General features: G+C 41.3%; 1 protein-coding gene across 4 annotated transcripts in view; it reads left to right on the top strand.

Moving 5' to 3' along the window:
• LOC115111174 (unconventional myosin-Ib-like) overlaps positions 1 to 27,803 on the top strand; it is a 155,581-nt gene that overhangs the window by 52,306 nt on the left and 75,472 nt on the right. For all 4 annotated transcript variants that reach the window (XM_065013600.1, XM_065013604.1, XM_029637070.2 and 1 more), the window contains exon 4: positions 18,760 to 18,854. In XM_065013600.1, the coding sequence (XP_064869672.1) occupies positions 18,760 to 18,854 (95 nt within the window). The remainder of the gene's footprint in view (positions 1 to 18,759; positions 18,855 to 27,803) is intronic.

The raw sequence follows: 27,803 nt of genomic DNA, 5'->3' as shown, positions 1-27,803 counted from the left end.
CGATAGCAGAGAGAACAGTCTGTGACGAGGGTGGCTGGAGTCTGACAATTATTAGGGCCTTCCTCTAATACACCCCCTGGTATAGAGGTCCTGGATGACAGGAAGCTTGGCCCCAGTGATGTACTGGGCTGTTCACACTACCCTCTGTAGTGCCTTGCGGTCAGGGGCCAAGTGGTTTCCATACCAGGAAGTGATGCTACCCGTCAGGATGCTCTCGATGGTGCAGCTGTAAAACCTTTTGAGGATCTGAGGACCCATGCCAAATATTTTCAGTCTCCTGAGAGGGAATAGGTTTTGTCGTGCCGTCTTCACGAAAGTCTTGGTGTTCTTGGTCCATGTTAGTTTGTTGATGTGGACGCCAAGGAACTTGAAGATCTCAACATGCTCCAATTCAGCCAAGTTGATGAAAATAGGGATGTGCTTGGGCCTACTTTTCCTGTAGTCCACAATTATGTCCTTTGTCTTGATCATGTTGAGGGATAGGTTGTTGTCCTTGCATCACATGGTCAGGTCTCTGACCACCTCCCTATAGGCTGTCTCATCGTTGTCTGTCATCAGGCTTACCACTGTTGTCATCAGCAAACTTAATGATGGTGTTGGAGTCGTACCTGGCCATGTAGTCATGAGTGAACAGGGAGTACAGGAGGGGACTGAGCATGCACCCCTGAGGGGCCCCCGTGTTGAGGATCAGCGTGGCGGATGTGTTGTTACCTACCCTTACCACCTGGGGGCGGCCTGTCAAGAAGTCCAGGATCCAGCTGCAGAGGGAGGTGTTTAGTCCTAGAGTCCTTAGCTTAGTGACGAGCTTTGAGGGCGCTATGGTGTTGAATGTTGAGCTGTAGTCTATGAAGAGCATTCTCACGTAGGTGTTCCTTTTGACCTGGTTGGAAAGGGCAGTGTGTAGTGCAATAGAGCTTGCATCATCTATGGATCTGTTGGTGTGGTATGCAAATTGGAGTGGGTCTAGGGTTTCTGGGAGAAAGGTGTTGTGAGCCATGACCAGCCTTTCAAAGCATTTCATGGCTACAGACGTGAGTGCTACGGGTCGGTAGTCATTTAGGCAGGTTACCTTCGCGTTTTTGGGAACAGGGACTATGGTGATCTGCTTGAAATAACATGTTGCTATTACAGACTCAGACAGGGGGAGGTTGAAAATGTCTTTGAAGACACTTGCCAGTTGATCAGCGCATGCTCGGAGTACACGTCCTGGTAATCCATCTGGCCCAGCGGCCTTGTGAATGTTAACCTGTTTCTAAGGTCTTATTCACATCAGCTGCGGAGAGCTTGATCACACAGTCGTGCCAGAACAGCTAATGCTCTCATGCATGTTTCAGTGTTACTTGCCTCGAAGCGAGCATAGAAGTTATTTAGCTTGTCTGTTAGGCTCATGTCACTGGGAATCTCTCAGGTGTGCTTCCCTGTGTAGTCTGTAATAGTTTGCAAGCCCTGCCACATCCGACGAGCGTCGGAGCCGATGTAGTACGATTCGATCTTAGTCCTATATTGAAGCTTTGCCTCTTTGATGGTACTCCCGAGGGCATAGTGGGATTTCATATAAGCTTCCTGGTTAGAGTCCCACACCTTGAAAGCGGCAGCTCTAGCGTTTAGCTCAGTGCGGATGTTGCCTGTAATCCATGGCTTCTGGTTGGGGTATATACGTACAGTCACTGTGGGGACGACGTCATCGATGCTCTTATTGAGAAAGCCGGTGACTGATTTGGTGCACTTAAATGCCATTGGAAGAATCCTGGAACATTTTCCAGTCTGTGCTAGCAAAACAGTCCTGTAGCTTAGCATCTGCTTCATCTGACCACTTTTTATTGACCCAGTCACTGGTGCTTCCTGCTTTAATTTTTGCTTGTAAGCAGGAATCAGGAGGATAGAGTTATGGACAGATTTGCCAAATGGAGGGTGAGCTTTGTGCACGTCTCTGTGTGGGAAGTAAAGGTCGTCTTTAATTTGTTTTCCTTCTGGTTGCACATATAACATGCTGATGGAAATGATGTAAAACTGATTTAAGTTTCCCTGTGTTAAAGTTCCCGGTCACTAGGAGCGCCACCTCTGGATGAGCGTTTTCCTGTTTGCTTATGGCGGAATACAGCTCATTGAGTGCGGTTTTGGTGCCAGCATCAGTCTGTGGTGGTATGGAGACAGCCATGAAAAATAAAGATGACAATTCTCTAGGTAGATAGTGTGTTCTACAGCTTATCATGAGATACTCAGGCGAGCAACACCTTGAGACTTCCTTAGCTATTGTTTACAAATATGCATAGGCCCCCGCCCCATGTCTTACCAGAGGCTGCTGTTCTGTCCTGCTGATAGTGTATAACCCCTCAGCTGTACCTCTTAAAACCTCTTAGCGCTCGGGACTATTTTTTCAACATTTTGTTAAAAATCGCGCAAAATTTCAAAGTCCTGCTACTCATGCCAGGAATATAGTATATGCATATGATTAGTATGTGTGGATAGAAAACACTCTGAAGTTTCTAAAACTGGGTAAACCATGTCTGTGACTATAACAGGACGTGTTTAACATGCGAACTCCAAGGAAAACTGTTCACCCCCCCAAAAAAAAGATCAATCCGCCAGTTGGCTGTATTGTCTATGGCCTGCGAAAATATATACCTCTCAGTTTACAAGTCCTACAGCTTCCACACGATGTCACCAGTCTTGGCAATTTCCTTGGCGTTGTTCCTTGGTCAAACGAAGAAGAGACACTTGATTTCATCCGGTCCACGACAGGAAGTTTTGGAAGAGACAATTATCAACCCTCATTTCAAGACTTGGAGCTATTGAATACACATCGCCCCGCGATCAATTTGATCGATTATTAACGTTTACTAATACCTAAAGTTGGATTACAAATGTATTTTGAAGTGTTTTGTCAAAGTTTATAGGCAACTTTGTTAATTAAAAAAAATGACATTGCGTTATGTAAAGAAGTTTTTTCCTGGATCAGAGGGGCTACATAAATTGACATTTTGGATTTAATTGGGAAAAAGACCCAATTGTGATGTTTATGGGACATATAGGAGTGCCAACAAAGAAGCTCGTCAAAGGTAATGTTTTATATTTTATTTCTTTCTCTTGTGTAGCGCCGGCTATGCTAATTATTTTGTTTACGTCCCCTTCAGGTATTTCGGGGTGTTGCATGCTATCAGATAATAGCTTCTCATGCTTTCGCCGAAAAGCATTTTAAAAATCTGACTTGTTGGCTAGATTCACAACGAGTGTAGCTTTAATTCAGTACCTTGCATGTGTGTTTTTAATGAAAGTTTGCGTTTTAGCGAGTAGTATTAGCATTTGGCGTTGCGCATTTCCATTTCCTGTTGGCTAGGGGGGACGCAGACGTCTTAAGGCGATGGCTTACTTTTTCGAACATTCTGTTAAAAATCGCAACATTTCAGCGTCCTGCTACTCATGCCAGGAATATAGTATATGCATATGATTAGTATGTGTGGATAGAAAACACTCTGACGTTTCTAAAACTGGTTAAATCACGGCTGTGACTATAACAGAACGTGTGTTTCGTCGAAAAGCCCAAGGAAAACTGATCACCAAAAAGTGGAAAAAATATCGATGCGCCACTTGCATGTATTGTCTATGGCACAGCAAAATAGATTGCTCCGAGCTTACAAGTCCTACAGCTTCCACACGATGTCGCCAGTCTTGGCAATTGCCTGGAGGTTGTTCCTTGGTCAAACGAAGGAGAGACCCCATACCATCCGGTGTACGACAGGATGTTTTGGAAGAGAGATTTCCGACCATGATTTGAAGACGTGGAGCTATTGAATACACAACGCCCCGTGATCAATTTGATAGATTATTAACGTTTACTAATTCCTAAAGTTGGATTAAAAAAGCATTTTGAAGTGTTTTGTGAAAGTTTACAGGCAACTTTTTTAATTTAAAAAAATGACGTTGTGTTTTGAAACTGTTTTTTTCTGGATCACACAGTTTTCATAGATGGATATTTTGGGTATATATGGACCGATTTAATCGAGAAAAAAAAAGACCCAATAGTGATGTTTATGGGACATATAGGAGTGCCAACAAAGAAGCTCGTCAAAGGTAATGAATGTTTTATATTTTATTTCCGCGTTTTGTGTAGCGCCGGCTACGCTAATTATTTTGTTTAGGTCCCCTTCAGGTATTTCGGGGTGTTGCATGCTATCAGATAATAGCTTCTCGTGCTTTCGCCGAAAAGCATTTTAAAAATCTGACTTGTTGGCTAGATTCACAACGAGTGTAGCTTTAATTCAGTACCCTGCATGTGTGTTTTAATGAACGTTTGAGTTTTAACGAGTACTATTAGCATTTGGCGTAGTGCATTTGCATTTCCTGATGGCTGGGTGGGACGCAGACGTCTCAGGTGACGCTAAGAGGTTAACCTCTAGTGACTCCCCATCCCGCATGAGGGAGCGTAATCATCCACTGACACTAATTAGCATAACGCAACAGACATAAATATTCCTATTCATGAAAATCACAAGTGAAATATATTGAGACACAGCTTAGCCTTTTGTTAATCACCCTGTCATCTCAGATTTTCAAAATATGCTTTACAGCCAAAGCTAGACAAGCATTTGTGTAGGTTTATCGATATCCTAGCATAGCATTTTGTCCAGCTAGTTGCAGGTAACTTGGTCACGGAAATCAGAAAAGCAATCAAATTAAATCGTTTACCTTTGATGAGCTTCGGATGTTTTCACTCACGAGACTCCCAGTTAGATAGCCAATGGCCGAGAAATCGCCCGGAAATTGCAGTCACGAAAATGCCAAAAAATATTCCAAATTAGCTCCATAATATTGACCGAATCATGGCAAACGTTGTTTATAATCAATCCTCAAGGTGTTTTTCAAATGTCTATTCGATATATATCCACCGGGACAATTAGTTTTTCAGTAGGACCGATTGAAATAATGGCTACGTCTGTATTTTACGCCAGAATCACTCTGGGAGCATCAGGTGACCACTTGCGCAATGTAGCCGCTTACGGGTATTCTTCAACATAAATGCGTAAAACTACGTCACAATGCTGTAGACACCTTGGGGAATACGGAGAAAAATTAATCTTGTTGACAGCCCATTCACTGCTCAATAGAGACGCATTGGAACGCAGCACTTTCAAAACATGAGGCACTTCCGGATTGGATTTTTCTCAGGCTTTCGCCTGCAACATCAGTTCTGTTATACTCACAGACAATATTTTTACAGTCTTTGAAACTTGAGTGTTTTCTATCCTAAGCTGTCAATTATATGCATATTCTAGCATCTTGTCCTGACAAAATATCCCGTCTACTACGGGAACGTTATTTTTCCAAAAATGAAAATACTGCCCCCTAGTCACAAGGTTTTAATGTCGCCGTTCTGCCACGACTCAGTGAAACATAAGGTATTACAGTTTTTAATATCCCATTGTTATTATATTAGTGCTTTCAGTTCGTCCCATTTATTTTCCATCGATTGAATGTTAGCTAGCATAACGGCAGACAAGGGCAGATTAGCCACACGTCTCCTGATCCCCACAAGGCATCCTGATCTCTTTCCGCGAAACCTAAAAATAGCATGGTTGGTTAAGAGCCGTTAAGATCTACATTATGACTGAGCTTCCTACAACCTTGGCTAGCTGTTATTTGAATAACATCATGCCGCTGGAAAAAGTTACTGCATGTACATTAAATATTGTCTATTTACTCTGATATAAGAGAAACACAGCAGTGTAACAGTAAATGCAACGTAAACCGCTATGTAGACATAGGCGTCTCAATATCAAAAATAAACTCTGAAGTTGGTTGAGGGAGGATCTGTCGTTCCCCATTAGGTTGGGTGGGCCATGGTTTCATCAGGCTAACCATGAATCATGTCTGCAGAGGAATTGAACTCTGCGTTGAAAGAGGAATGACGTTCTTCCCATTCGGATGCAGAAGGTTACAGAGCTCAGATCCCTTTTCCTCCCTCCCTCATTCTCAGGGTTAGGAGAAGAAAGGCTGAGCGGCTATTTTCTGCCGCTTGCCTCATGCCAGTGTGGCTTTGCATCTCACCGCTGCCAAATCAAATTGTGTTGGTCACATACACATGTTTAGCAGATGTTATTGCGGGTGTAGTGAAATGCTTGTAAATAAAATAGAAATAACCCACAAAAAAACTAAATACTGCAAAGTTGCTTAGGAGCAAGAAGCAGAGCTGCCCTATCTGTTGGCGCCATCTTGCCCAAATTACTGCGTGTGTATGTGAGAGAGATCAGGGTGTGCCAGGCATCACTCTACCCTGCTGACCCCTGCATCTCTCTCTCTCTCTCTCTCTCTCTCCTTCTCTCTGATACCCTAGTCAGACCAGGGTGCTTTAGGGCCAGTGGCTTACTGGCTTTTGGGTTGTGCCTTCACTTTCATGTGCCTTTGGTGCATTGTTTGCCTTGACATACTTTCCACTTAAAACTAGTTAGGGATAGGCGGGACGCAAATGTCTCAACTGGCCAATTGCCAGGGAAAATGCAGAGCGCCAGATTCAAATAAAATACTATAAAATTCAATCTTTGTGTTGCCCCATTCCCACCCATCCCTACAGACACACAAAGGGGAGTTTGACAGACTTTTAGTTTTGGCTTACTTTGTCTCTGTTGACCCCTGGTTTCCATGCACCAGCTTGCAGGCAGGCCCATTCATATTGTGATTGGCCCATTCATAGTCATATGACCTGCTCAACTTCATAATGGGTGAACGCTTGCAGTCACGGTGTGTGAGTGTGTGATGGCTGATCATTTGGCATGTCTCCTGGCATGGGCCCTCCCATCCACCCTGCTCCTCTCTATCCCCTCCCCTACTAGCCTCTTACTGGGCTAGTAGGGGAGGGCTGGGAATTGCCAGGGACTTCACGATATTGATACACCATCTATTGTAATTAATAACTCCACTAACTTCACCGTGGTCAAAGGGATATTCAATGTTGGGTACAGAGATGAGGTAGTCATTCAGAAGTCATGTTAAACACTATTATTGCACACTGAGTCCATGCAACTTGTATTGTTAAGCACATTCTTACTCCTGAACTTATTTTGCCTTGCCATAACTAAAAGTTTGAATACTTATTGACTCGTTTCAGCTTTACATTTTTTATTAATTTGTAAAAAAAACACAAAAAGAAAACAGTTCCACTTTTACATTATGGGGTATTATGTGTGTAGGGCAGTGACACATCTCAATTTAATCCATTTTATATTCAGGCTGTAGCACAAAATGTTGAAAAAATCAAGGGGTGTGAATACTTTCTGAAGGCATTGTATGTGATGGTGTGGAACCCAGATCTCTAATAGCCATTCAGGCAGGATGCAGTGTCGTCAGCTTTTAACTGTTGCCTGGTGTACATTCCTCTGCCTCTCTCCTCTTCACGGCTGTCTGCTGGGCTAGCAGTCAAGTCAATCAGTGCACAAAGCATATCGGGGTCTCCGCAATGGTTCAGATTTTTGTGATCATATAAGCTATGTTGCTTTCCACAATGATCCCTGTTACATACACATGTTATACTGTATATCTGATCATAAATACAAAAACAATAATCCCCAATCTCCTAAATCATTGTAAGCCTACATTATGTAATATAATATACAGAATGTAAGCCTACATTATGTAATATAATATACAGAATGTAAGCTTACATTATGTAATATAATATACAGAATGTAAGCTTACATTATGTAATATAATATACAGAATGTAAGCCTACATTATGTAATATAATATACAGAATGTAAGCCTACATTATTTTCTGAATGTAAAGTATTTAGAAATGCTGTGGGTCTGAGGCTCTGATTTGTGGTGTGTGAAAGAGCTTGCGTGCATCTGAAGCTCAGACAGTCTGTGGTCTGAAGTGGCATGTGAATACTTAATTAATGACATTACTCACATTGTTAAAACTAGTGAATATCCACAGTCCCCCTCGGGTGGGTGAGGAATGAGGTCAGGACGTGCCACTAAAATTAGACACTTGGGAAAACGGCTATTTTTGATGCCTACATTCCTGCAAAATTACCTCCAGCAGTGTTCTGGGTTCATATGGCTGTCAATGTAACCATTTTATTAGTGACATTTCAAGGGGACCATAGATCATATGATTAGTATTCTATATCATAGACAGCCTATTGGGACCAGGAATGAATGCAGACTATAAAACATCTGGCATCAACTATATGGCCTGGTAGTTTGAACCATGAATCTCCTCAGGCTCAGTTTGTCATTTTGGAGAGCAGACCTACCTAGGTGGCATCTACAAAGGCATGTCAGCCAGAGTTCGCTTACCTTACCTTTTTTTAACAAGAAACCATTTGCCATATTTTCTTAGAATGGATGGGGGTGTTTAGGGAATTGCGCAAAAAGGAAACTACATGCAACAGTTCCTCCACAATCAGAGCTATTATTAGTGTTGGCTCTGGAAAATTCCTGAGTAATGAATGTAGAAAAGTACACACGGAGAGGAAAATGGGAGCTGGTAGACCTAGCAGGGCTAATTTGGAGTCTGGTGGGCTAGTTTGGGAGAGTTTGGAACACTACTATAACTGAACTGTAGAATAGATGACTGTTTGTTTGGGTGCCAAGTGTGATCCATAAAGAACTATGGCCTCACTCAATAGGGTGGCTGCTTCTACACCATGTGGTTGTGTCCCTTCCAAAGTATAGACCACCGCAACACCTGGAAGAGACTAAGGGGACATTTCTGACAAGCAGCCCATTGACTTGCCATAATCTATAACTGACCCTTAACTTAACCAAACCTATAACCCTAAACCTAATTTAAACCAATAAAAAAAATTGAATATCGGTTTGCACTTCAGCCACGCCCCCTTTAGTTTTTCCCGCAACACCCAGTCAGCCATCCTCAAAGCTGTACAGTTATGCAGGCTTTGCCACCTCTAAATGCCTCCACCCCCCCCCCATACACACACACACATACACACACACACTTGATATTTAACCATCAGAGCAGGACAATGACAATCCCAGCATTGTTAAGGGGAATCCAGTTAGTCTGCTATACTGTCTCACTTTCCCATTGTGTAAACGTCCTGGAATGTATGGCCGGGGTTCATTTTACCTCATTTATTTATTTTGACCACCATTCACTTGTTGTTGATAGTTACGGTAATATCAGTTATGCTAATGCAAAATGCATCGTTCAAGTTTCATTGCCTCTCAATGGAAGCTTGCAGCTGCGACTGATTTCCACTCAACTTTGTCTGCTCAATAAGATTGCTCTCATTAAACAAAGATAATCAAAATGTCATGCTTGGCGCCTTATCCATTTTCCACACACTTGCCACTGGCTTCAGATCAAAGCATCCAGCATTTCACTCACAGAAGATCTTTGTTTTTCAATCAGTTTAGTCTAGTTGATCCTGCTGGAAATGCATTGTTATCAGTTGGACACTGCTAACAAAGCACAGCAAATTGGCTAAATGTAACCAGGTCAATACAACAGTGCCAATACCACAGCAAAGTGAACCAATGCATCCACATGATGATGATGATTATCATTTTTGATTTATTTAACTAGGCAAGTCAGTTAAGAACAAATTCTTATTTACAATGACAGCCAAACCCAGACAACACTGGGCCAATTGTGTGCTGCCCTATGGGCAATCACGGCCGGATGTGATGCAGCCTGGATTCGAACCAGGGACTGCAGTGACGCCTCTTGCACAGAGATGCAGTGCCGTAGACCGCTACGCCACTCGGGAGCCCAAACAAAACTGCCGATGCGACCTAGATCTAGGATGCGACGTGACAGTGATTAGTAGTGCTGAGCGATTAACTCACATTTTGTTTTATATTTTTGTTTTGTAACAACTAATTGACCAACATTGGTTCAACCAACATTGGTTCCCTGGAGATAAATCAGATCAAGCCCGACCTGTGCGATTTTAGTTAGGAGTTGTATTTTCCAACAGGCCAATATTCCACATAGTTTAGCGCAGAAAACTAGGTGATTAACGACAATGACCATAAATCATTGCCCTCCTGCCTACTTGTCCAGTCGGTGTCTTTTACTCCTGCTACGAAAAGAGAGAGAAGAATGCATGATTGAGGGATGGAGAGCAGTAGCTTCGGGAGGTATCTGCACCTGAAAATACATGATCGATAGTTGGCATTCAGCAGTCATAAAAGTATGCCTTATATACTTTGAAGAACTACTAAATTAGTGATTTTTGTCAGACAGCATAGGCAGCAGCTCTATAGTCATGAGATGATGACTTGGAATGAAATAATAGTCATCAAATAAAACGTATATAATAATAGACTACAACTGAAATATTTTATTAAAGTAGTGTGAATAAATGATGTGTAATAAGTTATAATCAGTAATGGGCAGTCACTACTATCATGGGACTGTTTCATTCTGTGTAGTTACACTATGCATTATGCGGGTTGAATGCTGTATTTAATGTTTAAGTAAATTATCAATCTAAAGCCGTGATTATAATCTAACCCAAACCGAACCAGCCTCAAGCACTAATCGCTCAGCACTATTGCTTAGTAAGTATACGGCCAGGCCCAACAGTTTGTCAGTCATCTAAATATCAACTCAATATATCTCTATTGACCTCAATTATTTGACTGGTCGATTGTATATCTTTATTGACTTCAATTATTTGACTGGTCGATTGTTTGGTTGATAGGCTGTTGGTTGAACAAGATTTTTTGGGGGGTCGAGCAGTAGCAAATATATACAGTGCATTCAGAAAGTATTCAGATCCCTTCCCCTTTTCCACATTTTGTTACATTACAGCCTTATTCTACAATTAATTAAATTAAAAAATCCTACACACATCAATCTACACACAATAATCCATAATGAAAAAGTGAAAACAGGTTTTTGGAAATTTTTGATAATATATTAAAAAGAAAGAACATTAACTTATTTTCAGAAGTATATGGGCGGCAGGTGGCCAAGTGGTTAGAGCATTGGGCCAGTAACTGAAAGGTTGCTAGATCGAATCCCCGAGCTAACAAGGTAACAATCTGTCATTCTGCACCTGAACAAGGCAGTTAAGCCATTGTTCCTAGGCCATCATTGTAAGTAAGAATGTGTTTTTAACTGGCTTGCCTAGTTAAATAAAGGTAAAAACAAAAAAACATATGTACACCCTTTGCTGCGAGACTCGAAATTGAGCTCCAGTGCATCCTGTTTCCATTGATCATCCTTGATGTTTCCACAAATTGATTGTATTTGTATTTATGAGGGATCCCCATTAGCTCATGCCAAGGCGGCAGCTACTCTTCCTGGGATCCAAACATATTAAAGCACTTACATTACATAATAAACAAAAGGGAAAACAGTACATCATATAATATACGACATATCTCCATATAGATATCTACATATACTACATACCACTACATATCTCCAATACAAAATGTTTAATACTAGCATACAGCAATATCACAATGCATATGTCTGTACCTTTGTGTGTGTCTCTTCAGTCCTTGCTCCATAAGGTGTATTTTTACCTTTTTTTAATCTGAATCTACAGCTTGCATCAGTTACCTGATGTGGAACAGAGTTCCATATTGTCATGGCTCTATGTAGTACTGTGCTCTTCCCATAGTCTGTTCTGGACTTGGGGACTGTGAAGAGACCTCTGCAGGCATGTCTTGTGGGGTATGCATGGGTGTCCGAGCTGTGTGCAAGAATTTTCAACAGACAGCTTGGTACATTCAGCTTGTCAACACCTCTTACAAAGACCAGTAGTGATGAAGTCAATCCCTCTTCCACTTTGAGTCATGAGAGATTGACATACATGTCATTAATGTTAGATCTCTGTGTACTTTTAAGGGCCAGCCATCCTGTCCTGTTCTGAGCCAACTGCAATTTTCATAAGTCCCTATTTGTGGCACCTGACCACACTACTGAGCAGTAGTCTAGCTGCGACAAAACTAGGGCCTGTAGGACCTGCCTTGTTGATAGTCAGAGCAGCGCTTTATTATGGACAAACTTCTCCACATCTTTGCTACTGTTGTATCAATATGTTTTGACCATGACAGTTTACAATCCAGGGTTACTCCAAGCAGTTTGGTCACCTCAACTTACTCAATTTCCACATTATTTATTTCGGTTTAGTGAATGATTTGTCCCAAATACAATTGTTTGTTATTTAGGACTAACTTATTCCTTGTTACCCATTCTGAAAATAACTGCAGCTCTTTGTTAAGTGTTGCAGTAATTTCAGTTGCTGGTAGTAGCTGATGTGTATAGTGTTGAGTCATCTGCATACTTAGACACACTGGCTTTACTCAGTGGCCTGTCGTTAGTAAAGATTGAAAAAGTAAGGGGCCTAAACAGCTACCCTGGGGAATTCCTGATTCTACCTACATTATGTTAGAGAGGCTTCTTTTAATGTCAAAAGCTGCACTGAAGTCTAATAAGACAGCCCCCACAATCATTTTATCATCACTTTCTCTCAGCCAATCAGTCATTTGTGTAAGTGCTGTGCTTGTTGAGTGCCCTTCCCTGTAAGCGTGCTGAAAGTCTGTTGTCAATTTGTTTAATGTGAAATAGCATTGTATCTGCTCAAACACAATTATTTCCAGAAGTTTACTAAGGGTTGGTAACAGGCTGATTGGTCTGCTATTTGAGCAAGTAAAGGGGGCTTTATTATTTTGGGTAGCAGAATGACTTTAGCTTCCCTCCAGGCCTGAGGGCACACACTTTCTAGTAGGCTTAAATTGAAGATGTGGCAGTATCGTCCACTATTATCCTCAGTAATTATCCATACAGATTGTCAGACCCCGGTGGCTTGTCATTGTTGATAGACAACAATCATACCCAAGTTTGCTTATCTTACCAATGAAAAAGGAATTCAAGTAGTTGGCAATATCAGTGCGTTTTGTGATGAATGAGCCATCTGATTGAAAATTGATGGAGCCGAGTTTGTTTTTTCCCCCAAAATGTAATTTAAGGTGCTCCAAAGCATTTTTACAATCCTTCTTTATAACATTTTTCATTGTATAGTTTATTTTTATTCAGTTTAGTCACATGATTTCTTAACTTGCTTGACTTAACTTTGCCAGTCAGTTGGGCTGCCAGACTTATTTGCATTACCTTTTGCCCCATCCTTCTCAACCATACAATTTTTCAATTCCTCATCAATCCAATGGGATTGAATAGTTTGTCATGTTCTTAATGGGTGCGTGCTTATTAGTAACTGGAATAAGCAATTTCATAAATGTGTCAAGTGCAGCGTCTGGTTTCTTCTCATTACACACCACAGACCAGCAAATATTCTTGGCATCATCAACATATGAATCACTACAAAACTTATTGTATGACCTCTTATGCACTATATTAGTGCAGCCTTTGGAACTTTGGTTTTCCTAGATATGGCTACTATATTGTGATCACTACATCCTATGGATTTGGATACTGCTTTAAACCATTCCTGCAGCATTAGTAAAGATATGATCAATACATGTTGATGATTTAATTCCTGTGCTGTTTGTAAATACTCTTGTAGGTTGACTGACTTTTTTCTCGCGTGGGCAACTTGATGAGAGCCAGTCGATATTTAAATCACCCAGAAAATATACTTCTCTGTTGATATCAAATACATTATCAAGCATTTCACACATTATCCAGATACTGACTGTTAGCACTTGGTCTATAGCAGCTTCCCACAAGAATGGGCTTAGGGTGAGGCAAATGAACCTGTAGCCATATTACTTCAACAATATTTAACATAAGATCGTCTCTAAGCTCTACAGGAATGTGGTTCTGAATATAGACCGCAACACCGCCCCTGTTGGCGTTTGTCTTTTCGGTAGATGTTATAACCATGTTTTGCTACCACTGTATCATCAAAGGTATTATCTAAGTGAGTTTCAGAGATAGACAGCATATGAATGTCATCTGTTACAAGCAAGTTATTGACTTCATGGACCTTGTTTCTCAGGCTGCATATGTTAATACGGGATCATTTTTAGCACTTTTCTGGGTTGCTTGATTGTTTTTAATGCTACTGGGAAGCTTATCAGTAGACTTGCTCATGTTATTTATATTGGAACTGATAGTCAGGGTGAGCTGCACACAGTGGTCTCCCTACTAGAGCACACCGCCTCAGTGCTAACAGTGTAACTCTGGTTTATAGGCTCATGATTACTGCATACAATAGCTGTAGGATCAACAGAGGTAATTAGGGGGACAAATTAAGTTACTTCCTGCCAACGCCCCTAGGATAATGTACATTTGATGCAGCATTGTGACGACTCATTGTCACAATGGTAGGGATTAACTGAGCTGTTCTTTGGTCATTGATAAGTCATTGTTTCAACACAGCTTTGGCTCCTGGACTCTGTCCACGCACATCAAGATGATTTGGAATGACTCCGTCATTCCTGTAAAGTATCTTCTGTTTCCAGAAGGTGTCAGAGTTACCTATAAAAGTGATTCCAGCAGAGCTACATTAATATTTTATCCAGATGTTGAATGCCAGTAGCCTGCTGAATCTTTCACACCCGCAGCCCAACGAAGGTACTGGACCTGACATTTTTTTGGCTGTTATTTTTAGTCTTTTAATGCTAAAATCAGTTCTTCAAAATCAGTCGTTTGACCCCACGTGGACTACGACAGTGTCCGCTCCCTGCATCTGTGGTAGAACAGTCTGAAGCAGGCTTGTGATGTCCTGTGCTCCTGTGTAGAAGAGGGTTTTTGCCTTGGGAACCGAGATGTTTCTCACCATAGCGCTGCCGATGATGACAGCCGGTTGATGTTGAATGGGCCGGAGTCTCAAGCAGCCTCCGTCTGATGAGGGTGGGAGCGCCGAAGACCTGAACCCCACTGGCGAGGGAGACAGAACAGAGGACGAAGACGCGGGTACCTCCGGATCCAATCTCGAATGGGAAGCCCCTAAGGAAGGCGGCGCCGGAACCTCTTGATCCAGGGTGGTCCTGGTCTGTGTCTGGTCCGGGCTTAACATCTCCAAGGAGAACCCGTTGCCAGGGGTCGTCTTCCTCGGCGAGTGACTTATCTCAGTGGCCGGTTGATTAGGTTGAGAACAGCTCCATTCTCCAGGGAAGGGGGAGACCCCTTCAGGGATGGATCCCTGCTGAGCATGCTGTGGAGAGCCAACACGGCGGCAACAATTCCACCAGACCAGAGCTACGTCCGGCTACTGGGGTGGAAGGAAAAGTAGGCGGGCATGGATTCCCCAGTAGCTTGTGTAGGTTTGCTACCTGCTTGCTAAGAGTAGCCATTTCGCCCCTGTAGTCCTCTGCAAGCAAGCAGTTGCAACATTGAAAGTCAGCACCGTCCACAAGTCCACATTGTCCCGGAACAAAGCAAAGTAAACACAGCTCCTGCAGAGCTGGAAATGTTCAATAGCGACCCCCATTTGAGGCTGCAGAGCCAGCTAGGCTAGCTGGGCTTCCGTGTCTCTCCCCCTATGCGGAATCTGGCAGGATCCCGGGACAGACAGCAACACTCACTGCAACGAAGCCCAACAGAGCCGCAGGATCCAAAATAAAATCTGAGTATATAAAAACCAGATTTACAAAAACACTGTCAGCTTCACAAAAATAATAAACTGAGGTCTCTCGTTCAGTTATCTGTCAGTGTTCAACAACAAACAACATACATTCATGCTCAGGTGACGTCAATGGTGATGTTTGGAATCAACCTGTGGTAAATTTGGTAAATGTAATTGATTGGACATGATTTGGAAAGGCACACACCTGTCAATATAAGATCCCACAGCTGACAGTGCATGTCAGAGCAAAAACCAAGCCAATAATTCAAAGGAATTGTCCGTAGAGCTCAGAGACAGGATTGTGTCGTCTCACAGATCTGGATAAGTGTACCAAAACAACATTTCTGCAGCAATGAAGGTCCCCAAGAACACTGTGGCTTCCATCATTCATAAATGGAAGAAGCTATTCATAAAGCTGAATGCCAAGAGCCACGTCTGGAGGAAACATGGCACCATCCCTATTAGAGGTTGACCGATTATGATTTTTCAACGCCGATACCGATTTATTGGAGGACCAAAAAAGCCAAAACCTATTTAATCTGCCGCTTTTTTCTATTTAAAAAAAAAGAAGTTTTTATTTATTTGTAATAATGACAATTACAACAATACTGAATGAACACTTATTTTAACTTAATATAATACATCAATAAAATCAATTTAGCCTCAAGTAAATAATGAAACATGTTCAAATTGGTTTATATAATGCAAAAACAAAGTGTTAGCACATATTGCACTTTTACTTTCTTCTCTAACGTTTCAGTTCCTTGCTCAGAACATGAGAACATATGAAAGCTGGTGGTTCCTTTTAACATGAGTCTTCAATATTCCCAGGTAAAAGTTTTAAGTTGTAGTTATTATAGGAATTATAGGACTATTTCCCTCTATACCAGTTGTATTTCATTAACCTTTGACTATTGGATGTTCTTATAGGCACTTTAGTATTGCCAGTGTAACAGTATAGCTTCCGTCCCTCGAGTTAGCGCGCGCTAACTAACTAGCCATTTCACTTCGGTTACACCAGCCTCATCTCGGGAGTTGATAGATAGGCTTGAAGTTATAAACAGCGCAATGCTTGAAGCACAACAAACAGCTTCTGGCAAAACGCACGACAGTGCTGTTTGAATTAATGTTTACGCACCTGCTTCTGCCTACCACCGCTCAGTCAGATACTTGTATGCTCAGTCAGATTATATGCAATGCGGGACACGCTAGATAATATCTATCTAAAATCATCAACCACGTGTAGTTAACTAGTGATTATGATTGTTTTTTATAAGATAAGTTTAATGCTAGCTAGCAACTTAACTTGGCTTATTGCATTCGTGTAACAGGCAGTCTCCTTGTGGAGTGCAACGAGAGAGAGGCAGGTCGTTATTGCGTTGGACAAGTTAACTGTAAGGTTGCAAGATTAGATCCCCCCCCGAGCTGACGAGGTGAAAATCTGTCGTTCTGCCCCTGAACAAGGCAGTTAACCCACCGCAGTTAACCCACCGTTCCTAGGCTGTCATTGAAAATAAGAATATGTTCTTAACTGACTTGCCTAGTTAAATAAAGGTATAAAAAATAATAATGATAATAATTTTTTAAAATCGGCGCCCAAAAATACTGATTTCCGATTGTTATGAACTTGAAATCGGCCCTAATTAATCCTATGGTGACACATGGTGGAGGCAGCATCTTGCTGTGGGGATGTTTTTCAGCGTCAGGGACTGGGAGACTAGTCAGAATTGAGGGAAGGATGAACGGAGCAAAAAGTACAAAGATCCTTGATGAAAACCTGCACCAGAATGCTCGGGACCTCAGACTGGGGGCGACGGTTCACCTTCCAACAGGACAATGACCCTAAGCACACAGCCAAGACAACACAGTAGTGGTTTCAGGACAAGTCTGAATATCCTTGAGTGACCCAATGTTGAGTAAGGACGTGCATCTGATTACCCATAGAAGTAGGCCTACCAGGCCTGTGTGCAAATGTCGGCATATGAATGTGCCCATTTGGGGATCTGAGTATTTCTGATTGTCTTAATGTGCCTTAACTAAAGCTCTGTGGAGCTTCTCAAAGTCATGTTTTCTTCACCTCAAATGGCAAGCAGTCTTTTTTTTATGTCCATTGAGAATGACTGTAATTCCTAGACGTATTTTTTAAATGTTTTCAGCTCTCTCCCTTTCGATTACCACTCTGTGTGAAAGGTAAACATGTATTGCTCTGATCCAGTGGAAACATCATTAAAAGCCGACCTGATTATTAATTATCCCTTGCGCAAATAGTCTAAAGCTGTGTCTGTCCTGACACTGGCATATATTTTATACAATGTTGCAAGGTGCTTCTGACCTGAACCAAGTTAGTAGTTGATATGTTTCAAGTTTGTGGCAGACAGGCCGTGCATAGCAGTGTGACTTATAGGATATTTATTTTTATCAGGATATTTTCTACCTGCACACTGTAAGGTTAAAATGTTTTGATTTTATAGGCTATTTTTACATAGTTGCCAATGACAATAGAAGTTACTTTTTAGTTTTTTTCATTTGGTTCTAATCGTTATTAACCATATGACAATGATTTTGAGATATGAAGGTGTTATTATAAATTAAATTAAACTGTTCCACAAGAATGTGCATATGAAAACCATAACTGGCACGCAGAAATGGTCAAATAAATTGGCATTCCACATGAGAAAGTTTGCCGACTTGTCGTATAGCCTATTAACGGCAACTTCAGGAGAGTAATGGCAGAATCTGCGGGTGCCAGTAGGACCAGGAGGATGGTCGGGACAGGTTATATTTTTTTCTTATTATCTTGATCTCTGGCTCCCTCTTAAGCTGTCATTTGTCTTATTTCATCAAACCGTGATCTTAAAGCATCAGACAAGCTCAATGCATATATAGTTGATTATTAAAACACATAGGTTATGTCTATATATGGAAAAATACATGTTTTACATGTCGAAATAACAGACGACTTTTGACTTTTTTTATTTATTCGGGGACAGCCCTAATATCAACCCAGTGAGCTATGGAGAAAGATGAATATTCTGTCAATAGACTCTGAGTCTATTAGTTTCAATGTAGTTGGCCTGTCACATAAGATATAACCGCTTGAATGATAGATGGTATGGGAATGGATGAGTTGTGTATGTTATGGAAGTTTCCTTGAAATGATGGACCTACATCTGTGACGCAATTGAATATCCAATGTGTTTGGACTATGAATGTATGTCAATGTGGATGTGCTTGTTGTGTGTTCCAGCTATGCCCTGGCAGATGAGGCCTACCGTTCTCTGAGGGACCAGGATAAAGACCAGTGTATCCTCATCACAGGAGAGAGTGGAGCTGGAAAGACTGGTGAGACAAGTCCTCTACCAAACAATTGCAAAAGGCCCACCATTTAATTGGGAGTTAACACTTACATTAATGTCATCAAACATGCACTATAAGGGGTTAACATTGTGAGGGTAATCAACATTTACAACACTTACAAGCAACACTATTGAGGGTTCTTAAATGTACAACACAAGCACAGGAGGTTGGTGGCACCTTAATTGGGGAGAATGGGCTTTTTTTAATGACTGGAACGGAATCGGTGGAATGGTATCAAATACATGAAACGCATGATTTCCAGGTGTTTGATGTCAATCCATTTTGTTTCATTCCGTCCATTATCAGCTGTTCTCCCCTCAGCAGCTTCTTGTGCACACAAGGTAGCCTACAAACAATAGGCCCATCATTTTATGAGCTCACATTTGCGAGGAATCAACCGTATTAGTAAAACATTGCAGTACATCAATTCTACTGTTGTATTGTAACACTGTTACAAAATAACATCAACACTTCTTTCGAATGTACAACACAGGACTTAAGTGGTCTTGAGACTTCTAGATAAGGGCTGTGTTCTGTTTGCAGTGTTCTAGAACAGTGGTTTCCAAACGTTTCATGGTCTCGTACCCCCTCAAACTGTCAACCTCCATCTGCGTACCCCCTCTAGCACCATGGTCAGCGCACTCTCAAATGTTGTTTTGTGCCATCATTGTAAGCCTGCCACACACACACACTATAGAATATATTTTTTTAAACATAAGAATTCTAGTTTTTGGGAGGTGACAGAGCTCTTATAAGACCAGGGCAAAAATAATAATAATCAATAATTTTGCTCTTTATTTAACTATCTTACATATAAAACCTTAATTGTTCATAGAAAATTGTGAATAACTCACCACAGGTTAATGAGAAGGGTGTGCTTGAAATAATGCTCATAACTCTGCAATGTTGGGTTGTATTCGAGAGAGTCTGTCTTAAATCATTTTCCACACACAGTCTGTGCCTGAATTTAGTGAGGGCCAAGAATCAACTCTCACAAAGGTACGTGGTTGCAAAGGGCATCAGTGTCTTAACAGCGCGATTTGCCAAGGCAGGATACTCTGAGCACAGCTCAATCCAGAAATCTGGCAGTGGCTTCTGATTAAATTGCATTTTCACAGAAATGCTTGTTGCAGCTTTGATGAGGCTCTCTTGTTCATATATTGATTGGTAAGTGTACTGGAGGCAGGGCATGAAAGGGATAACAAATCCAGTTTGTCATCCGTTTTGGGAAAGTACCTGCGTATTTGCGCACCCAACTCTCTCCGGTGCTTCGCTGTATCAGATTTGACATTGACTGTAAGCTTGAGTTCATTTGCACACAAGATATCATACAAATGGAAAGACCTGTGTGTTGTCCTTATTAATGCAGAAGAGAAGAGCTACAACTTCTTAATCATAGCCTCAATTTTGTCCCGCACATTGAATATAGTTGTGGAGAGTCCCTGTAATCCTAGACCCAGATCATTCGGGCGAGAAAAAAATATCACCCAGAAAGGCCAATCGTGTGAGAAATTCGTCATCATGCAGGCGGTCAGACGAGTAAAAATCATGGTCAGTGAAAAACTTTAAGCTCGTCTCGCAATTGAATAATTTGCCCCTTGATAACCAGCGCACTTCTGTATGTTGCAAAAGTGTTACATGGTCTCTGCCCATATCATTGCATAATTTAAAAAATACACGAGTTCTGGGGCCTTGCTTTAACAAAGTTAACCATTTTCACTATAGTGTCCAAAACTTATTTCAAGCTGTCAGACATTCCCTTGGCAGCAAGAGCCTCTCGGTGGATGCTGCAGTGTACCCATGTGGGAGCAACTGCTTGTACGCGCGTTACCACTCTACTATGTCTCCTTGTCATGGATTTGGTGCCGTCAGTACAGATACCAACACATCTTGACCACCAAAGTCCATTTGATGTCAGTAATTGTGTCAAAACATCTCCTGCCATGTCACTGATGCATTGTGAAACTGTTGTTGATGGAGAGACAGTATAGTTTTGGGGGCCTTTTCACCCAACATCGTCCCAGTCATATCTTCAGAAGCAGGAAGAATTAAGTCCTCCACAATAGTTTGGGGCTTGCCTGTCCTAGCCACTCAGTAGCTCACCATATAAGATTCTTCAAGCCCCTTCTTATTAATGGAATGTGTTGCTTTTATCCATGTCTTACTACTCGAAAGTCTTTTTAATTCTTGCTCAAATTTTTTAAATTGCCATGTTTTGTTTTTAAATGTCTGCACAAGAGTGAAGGTTTCATCGAGTTGTGAGATAGTACTTTTGCATATAACACTGTGGCTGAGGAAAGGCACTGCTCTCAATATAGGTGAACCCCAAATCAATGTAGTTATAATATTTTCGCCACTTCGATGGTCCGACGTTCTGTGTTTTCCCGGGTAAGGGGGCAGTAGCTCTTCGGCTGCTTCAGATTCACAACTGTCAGTGTCCATGCTAGCTGGGCTAACAACAAATGTAGAATTACTGATGCTAGCATTGAGTGTGCTCGTGGAAGCAGAACAACTTGTGTTGTCGACAGGTGTAGGTGTAGTACTGCTGGTAGTAGCAGTACTATCAGTAGATCTGGTATGTGTCTCTATGGATGTGGGCCTTACTAAATGGACAGTTTGAAAATGTTGTGTCCCCCAGTTTGGGAATGCCTATTCTATTACATTCTGTAGAACTAAGACTTGTAGCTGAGGGAAACTCAATGATGGGGGCATGCAGGCAGGCAGCAGTAGCCACAAGGACAAGAGGATATCAAATCAAATTTTAAAGAGCAGTAGGATTTTGTCAGAGTTAGCTAAACCTACAGCCTACCAGACCTGAAACTGGGATTTGTTTTGGGAAAGCCTAAGTCAGGTTTGTACCCGAAACGGCAGATGCAAGTTAAATGTGACCGACTGTCTCGATTCGGTCTTATGCAGCAAAATTTGAAATTGTGTTTTTTTTAACATTTGATAAAAGTAGACACTCTGAGTTAGAAAATGGTATCATACACTGCAGTTGAAGAACAATGGGAAAATAACTCTTTTGAAAGTTGATAAACTTGTAACCCCACTTTTGAGAAAATGGCACGTGAATGCTGCAGATGGATTGTCTTCATCACTTCAAACCCCCCATATTTTTTTATAAATATATATATATATATATATACGCACACATACACACACACACATATAAATACATACACATATACAGTTGAAATCGGAAGTTTACATACACTTAGGTTGGAGTCATTATAACTCGTTTTTCAACCACTCCAAATTTCTTGTTAACAAACTCTAGATTTGGCAAGTCGGTTAGGACATCTACTTTGTGCATGACACAAGTCATTTTCCCAACAATTGCTTACAGACAGATTATTTCACTTTTAATTTACTGTATCACAATTCCAGTGGGTCAGACGTTTAAATACACTAAATTGACTGTGCCTTAAAACAGCTTGGAAAATTCCAAAAAACGATTTCATGGATTTAGAAGCTTCTAATAGGCTAATTGACATCCTTTGAGTCAATTGGAGGTGTACCTGTGGATGTATTTCAAGGCCTACCTTCAAACTCAGTGTCTCTTTGCTTGACATCATGGGAAAATCAAAAGAAATCAGCCAAGACCTCAGAAAAAAATGGTAGACCTCCACAAGTCTGGTTCATCCTTGGGAGCAATTTCCAAACGCCTGAATGTTCCACATTCATCTGTACAAACAATAGTACGCAAGTATAAACACCATGGGACCACGCAGCCATCATCCCGCTCAGAAAGGAGACGTGTTCTGTCTCCTAGAGATGAACATACTTTGGTGCGAAAAGTGCAAACCAATCCCAGAACAACAGTAAAGGACCTTGTGAAGATGCTGGAGGAAACAGGTACAGAAGTATCTATATCCACAGTAAAATGGGTCTTACATCGACAACCCAAAAGGCCGCTCAGCAAGGAAGAAGCCACTGCTCAAAACCTCCATAAAAAAAGCCAGACTACGGTTTGCAACTGCACATGAGGACAAAGACTTACTTTTTTGGAGAAATGTCCTCTAGTCTGATGAAACAAAAATAGAATTGTTTGGCCATAATGACCATTGTTATGTTTGGAGGGGAAAAGAACACCATCCCAACCGTGAAGCACGGGGGTGGCAGCATCATGTTGTAGGAGTGCTTTACTGCAGGAGGGACTGTTGCACTTCACAAACTAGATGGTATCATGAGGAAAGGAAAATTATGTGGATATATTGAAGCAACATCTCAAGACATGAGTCAGGAAGTTAAAGCTTGGTCGCAAATGGTTCTTAAATGGACAATGACCCAAAGCATACTTCCAAAGTTGTTGCAAAATGGCTTAAGGACAACAAAGTCAGCATATTGGAGTGGCCATCACAAAGCCCTGACCTCAATCCTATAGAAAATATGTGGGCAGAACTGAAAAAGCGTGTGTAAGTAAGAATGCCTACAAACCTGACTCAGTTACACCAGCTCTGTCAGGAGGAATGGGCCAAAATTCACCCAACTTATTGTGGGAAGCTTGTGGAAGGCAAGCTACCAAATACTAATTGAGTGTATGTCAACTTCTGACCCACTGGGAATGTGATGAAAGAAATAAAAGCTGAAAGATCATTCTCTCTACTAATTTTCTGACCTTTCACATTCTTAAAATAAAGTGGTGATCCTAACTGACCTAAGACAGGGTATTTTTTACTAGGATTAAATGTTAGGAATTGTGAAACTGAGTTTAAATGTATTTGGCTCAGGTGTATGTTAACTTCAGACTTCAACTGTAAATAAATATACGTATGTGTAATTTCTTTTAAATATATATATATATTTCCTTTATTACCCTACCACCCCTCCCCCAATTGGAGCAAACTAGTGAACTACACCGCTTAGGCCTATATTTCCATGGACTGTCTATTTTACAATAGTTATATTTTATTTTTTTACTCCACTAAAATTAGGCTATAACTAAGAAAGCAAATTGATTTCTGAATCAAATAATATTACTACGCAGATCATACACGTAATGCTAGCTAATGAGCCAGCAATCTAATGTTTGCTAGCTAACAGTACACTTTATCTTGCAATGAAAATAACTTTCTGACAAGATTCTTTAACTTATAATATCTGAAAATGGAGCTAGACTTTTATACATGGATGAATGCTTCATGGCAGACTGGAACGATTGTTTTGTTTGTAGCTACATCTTGTTTGGCCAGCGTTGTTTGGCCGGTTAACTTGTTATGGCTGCAATCCCACTAACGGGCTAAGTATCACCAACAACTGCTGAATATGACTAAAAATATTTATATTCATGAAATCACAAGTGCAATATAGGAAAACACAGTTTAGCCTTTTGTTAATCCACCTGTTGTGTCAGATTTTGAAATGATGCTTTACAGCGAAAGCAATCCAAGCGTTTGTAAGTTTATTGATCGCACGACAAAACATTAAGTACACTTAGCATCAGGTAGCTTGGTCACGAAAATCAATCAAATTAATTGTTTACCTTTGATCTTCGGATGTTTTCACTCATGAGAAATCAGAAATCCACAGGAAAGAGCGGTCACGACAACGCAGACAAATTCCAAATAGTTTCCATAATGTCCACAGAAACATGTCAAACGTTTTGTATAATCACTCCTCAGGTTGTTTAAAAAAATATATAATCGATAATATATCAACCGCAAATGTCTTTCACAGTAGGAGAGAGAAAAGCAATACCTATCCAAACTCTGTTGCGTGAGCAAAGCTTAAGTGACCACTTGACGCGATGTTATCGTTCTGGCTCATTTTTCAAAATAAAAGCCTGACACTATGTCTGAAGACTGTTGACACCTTGAGGAAGCGATAGGAAAAGGAATCTGGTTCATATCCCTTTAAATCCAGCAAAGGGAGGCAATGGAACATGGCGTTTTCCAAATAGAAGCCACTTCCTGTTTTGATTTTCCTCAGGGTTTCGCCTTCTGTTAAACTCACAGACAATATTTTGACAGTTTTGGAAACTTTAGTGTTTTCTATCAATACTAATAATAATATGCATATATTAGCAACTGAGACTGAGGAGCTGGCCGTTTACAATGGGCACCTTTTCATCCAAGCTACTCAATACTTCCCCTGCAGCCATAAAAAGTTAAACACAGACCGTGGCGTGTGTAGAAAGGAGCAAATAGATTTTTCCAACTGATCTGTCGAGAGCGCCTGCTAAATTCAGGGTATCAATGTTGTGGAAAAGTATCAACTTTTGTAGTTCTCGATGGCTAACATTATACATTTCAAAAGCGGCGCGGTAGAAAGTACTATCAACACATACTGAGCAGTTCATGTTTTAAACAGAAGCATGCTAAATTAAAGACAAATGCAAACTCATCACCTGGCATGTCCAGCCCATCAATAATCTCAGCCAATCATGGCTTGTGGGAAGTTTCATGGATATGCCAACTAGGCTCGTAATTTAACAATTTTATTTGTATTTACGGAATACAAGTTTGTTATTAATGCACATGAAAGTTCACATGTTCCAGAAGATATTTCTGCCCCAAAAATGTTTATGTTCAAATGCCTCTCCTGTGAAGTAGTGACGTGTGACATATACCTAGTTTCCTGAAACGAGTCACAAATGTACTTGCGGGCATGGCAAAACAATAGTGTAAAGACAAAGCGACTGACTAATGAAAACAAACTCTGACGATAAAATATAAGTTAGACAAAACAATATAAACGGTGGCAACTCTTTAAATATACCTCTTCTGTTTTGCCATGTTGTGCTGTCAACTTGTATTAACCTATGTTATAATCTTGGAAAGTGTTCTATAGGCTAAGATTAACTGTAAAAAATCTCCATGCTCCCTAATATGTGATGATGATATCACCATCACACCCTGTCCCTTCCTCTGACATCAGTTAAATAGAAAGCTTCTATTAATTTTCTTCGTTGGTTTTGTGTTACAGCGCTTACCAAAGCTATCAGAAGCCAACTTCACATAGCATTGTGGTGTACTGTTCCTCTTTTCTAAGTTTCATTCTTCTCTAACCGAACTGTTTCTAATTGCTGGTGTATTAACACAAGACTTGGAGGGACTTTCATTCAATAGTACAGTGCTCTGGGTGATGTGGCTTTGAGAATCTGACATGATAAAACCAAGTAGCATACCAATTATCTTTTCGCTGTTAGAAGCCCCATTTGTGCCATCCATTTGTGTTTGAATTAATAGAATAATAGAATTCTCAGAGGTTCTAACCATTCTATTATTCAAATCATTTTGCTGGCATGGCACTTCTCATCTGGAGTCCTGGAGGCTGGAGTCAAACTACAGTACACGTGCCTGCCAGGTGAAGTGGGCTACTGGGTGAATTACGAACATGTTGTCAATCCAGTTGACTCTCCATTTGGTTCCCATTAAACACTCTACAAGTGGCCTTCATCCCACTAAAGAAAAGACAGAACTACTTAAATGTTATGTTTATACCAGCAGATATCCCACAGCCCTGAAACTGTTCTGTGGTTAACTGGTGCTTTGATTAAAAGGCCTTGGATTATCTGTCACTGCAAGGCCAATGTTAACATCCTAATTACTTTGATACAGAACATTGTTAGTCAAGTGGTGTCACATTGTTCAACATCATTAATTGGTCACCTTAGCAAAGATGCAGTGCTGGCAGAGATCAGAGTTCACTAGTGTTTTTATTTAACTCCTTTTCTCCCTCAAATGCAAAACAAACCATTTTTGTCTAGTCAAGTGCATCCCATTGAGCACGTCTGAGACCTGTTGGGTGAGGGCTAGGGCCCCCAGAACTGTCTGGGAACTTGCAAATGCCTTGGTGGAAGAGTGGGGTAACATCTCACAGCAAGAACTGGCAAATCTGGTGCGGTCCATGAGGGGAAGATGCACTGCAGTGCTTAATGCAGCTGGTGGCCACACCAGATACTGACAGCTACATTTGATTTTGACCCCTTATGTGACGAACAGAAATTGAATAATGTCTGTGGAACTTGTTCAGTTTGTCAGTTGTTGAATCTTATGTTCATACAAATGTTTACCCATGTTAAGTTTGCAGAAAATAAATGCTGTTGACAGTAAGAGGATGTTTTAAAGAAATAAATGTATTTCAGATTCTTCAAAATAGCCAACCTTTGGACCGCACCAGATTTGCCAGTTCTTGCTGTGAGATGTTACCCCACTCTTCCACCAAGGCACTTGCAAGTTCCCAGACATTTCTGTGGGCCCTAGCCCTCACCCAACAGGTCTCAGACGTGCTCAATGGGATTGAGATCCGGGCTCTTCGCTGGCCATAGCAGGACACTGACATTCCTGTCTTGCAGGAAATCATGCACAGAACGAGCAGTATGGCTGGTGGCATTGTCATGCTGGAGGGTCATGTCAGGATGAGCCTGCAGGAAAGGTAACACATGAGGGAGGATGTCTTCCCTGTAACGCACAGCGTTGAGATGGCCTGCAATGTAACGCTCATTCCTTTGACGATAAACGCAAATCCAACCATCACCCCTAGTGAGACAAAACCGCGACTCATCAGTGAAATGCACTTTTTGCCAGTCCTGTCTGGTCCAGCGATGGTGGGTTTGTGCCCATAGGCGACGTTGCTGCCGGTGATGTCTGGTGAGGACCTGCCTTTACAACAGGGCTACAAGCTCTGTCCAGCCTCTCTCAGCCTATTGCGGACTGAGCACTGATGGAAGGATTGTGTTCCTGGTGTAACTCGGATAGTTGTTGCCATCCTGTACCTGTCCCGCTGGTGTGATGTTCAGATGTACCAATTCTGTGCAGGTGTTGTTACACATGGCCTGCCACGGCGAGGATGATCAGCTGTCCATCCTGTCTCCCTGTAGCGCTGTCTTGCAATGTCCGTAATGTACGAAGGGCTAAATAAATCAATTTGATTTATAAATAAATTTGATTATTACTGAGAAGTTGCCATACCAGGTGGTGACGCAACCAGTCT

Source organism: Oncorhynchus nerka, linkage group LG3 (assembly GCF_034236695.1).
Source record: "Oncorhynchus nerka isolate Pitt River linkage group LG3, Oner_Uvic_2.0, whole genome shotgun sequence".
In the NCBI taxonomy this organism is placed as follows: Eukaryota; Metazoa; Chordata; class Actinopteri; order Salmoniformes; family Salmonidae; genus Oncorhynchus; species Oncorhynchus nerka.
Note: the sequence above shows the minus strand (reverse complement) of the source record. Positions and strands in the feature narration are given on the sequence as shown.